Here is a 1,723-nt window from a genome sequence, read left to right as displayed (position 1 = left end):
GAGGCAGAAAATGATGTTTGGGGACACCGTTAAGTCGACTTCCCCATCTCATTTTATCCAGCATACTGAATTGTTTTTCCTCTTGGGAAATTAATGAGAACTTGAGGAAGGACCGTGATACGCAAGGAACAGATTGAAAAGTCCAGGCAGGAAATGGCTCTTTCTTCTTTTTATCCATTTAACTACGGATACATTTCATTTTAATTGATAACATGTACTAGGACAATGTGGATTGCAAGGAGCAGGTCTCTAATAATAGATTGGGCAAGGAACTGTGAAGAAAACTTTTCTCCTCCCTTAAATGAATTCACATATGTGCAGAGGCAAATTGCAGGTGCACTGGTGTTATAGGAATGGGCCCAGGGCAACAAAATATTCTGCAACTAATTAACTTTACATCCCAGTCAATTATGCTTCATCCTCCTAAAACATCTGCTGAGCAACAAAAATGCAAACCTCTCCGATGTTTTATGCATGCAGCAAGTCCCATAGTAATAAATTTAAAATTTCCCTTCTTATTTGGTTCATTCTTTCATTTTTCTCTATCTTGTTAGTCCTAAACAAAAATTCTTATATATTTGGCTTTAATGAAAATAATTAGGACACATACCCTTTCTATTGTAATTCAGTGCAGCAAGGGGAGCAAAACAACATAAGAATTTTCTTTTAGATTATAGGAACTTGGATTATCCAATGGGATTATCTGCCTTGAACACAAGAAATAAGGAATTGCCTAAACTTCCACATTATTTTTACATTTGTAATTTCCATTTTGAAAAATGTAAACATTCAAATGCTATAAAAAATACAGTGTTTCTAAATTGCAAGGTTTAATTCATACTTATATTCAGGGACGTATACAGTTAGCCCTTTAATGGACCATTGAATGATTAAAAAAGCCCTGTTAATATATACATCACATGCATTGGTAAATAAAATATCCTGAGGGTCTTTTATATATGGACTAGACTTTTGATGAGTAGTCCTTGACCTTTTATGGACTCAGAGGTAAAACATAAAACTTAATTTCAACCTAAAATTGGACTAAAGATCTATATACATTTTTTCATTACAACAGAATTATTTAAAATACATAGTATATAGTTCACTTCATCTCATCTGTCTGTCTCAAATTAAATGAATAAATATCTGTAGAAATGAATTCAACGAAATCAAATCAATTGGCATACAAAATATGTTTCCTTTATCCGGTTTTCTCTCACTGAAAATTCTCCACCATCATTCAATGTTTTATCTGTTGTAGCTTTGATCCCCAGAAGGGTTTTTGGTGTCAACTCCTGGAAGGAGGAAAGACCAAATGCCTTGGAAAAAGCAAAGGCCGAAAATACCCACCCATGGATCCAGAGGTAATACTATCTTAATTTTTGAATTACTTTGGCAAAAATTTGTGCATACACCTGTTTCAGAGTTAGTAATAATAAATGTGCTTCATTTTTCTGCTCTTTCTTTGTGATTAATAGTTTTACACATTTAGAAGATGAGAGAGGATAAAGGATTAATATATAGATCCCTATAAATTTTTTATATCCCTATAAATTGTGTTCATTCAAATACTTATTGAAAAGTGGCTTTTTTTCCAAATAAGTAAAGCACTTCAATAACTTTACTTTTGTATACTTTTCTATACTCTGGCTAAGTTGGAGAGATTTGTCCTAATTAGATAAATATTTTAAAAACTATAAAGTATGTCAATGGTTTTGAT

At 32.4% G+C, this 1,723-nt stretch overlaps 1 protein-coding gene across 2 annotated transcripts in view; it reads left to right on the top strand.

Annotated features, from left to right (window-relative positions):
• The window catches only part of NDST4 (N-deacetylase and N-sulfotransferase 4), a 280,730-nt gene that overhangs the window by 277,236 nt on the left and 1,771 nt on the right, over positions 1 to 1,723 (top strand). For both annotated transcript variants that reach the window (XM_003798172.2, XM_023518192.1), the window contains one exon: positions 1,265 to 1,367. In XM_003798172.2, the coding sequence (XP_003798220.1) occupies positions 1,265 to 1,367 (103 nt within the window). The remainder of the gene's footprint in view (positions 1 to 1,264; positions 1,368 to 1,723) is intronic.

The sequence above is a fragment of the Otolemur garnettii genome, unplaced genomic scaffold (assembly GCF_000181295.1).
Source record: "Otolemur garnettii isolate 467f Iridium unplaced genomic scaffold, OtoGar3 scaffold00129, whole genome shotgun sequence".
Classification (NCBI taxonomy): domain Eukaryota; kingdom Metazoa; phylum Chordata; class Mammalia; order Primates; family Galagidae; genus Otolemur; species Otolemur garnettii.
This window is presented reverse-complemented; position numbering and strand designations above follow the sequence as displayed.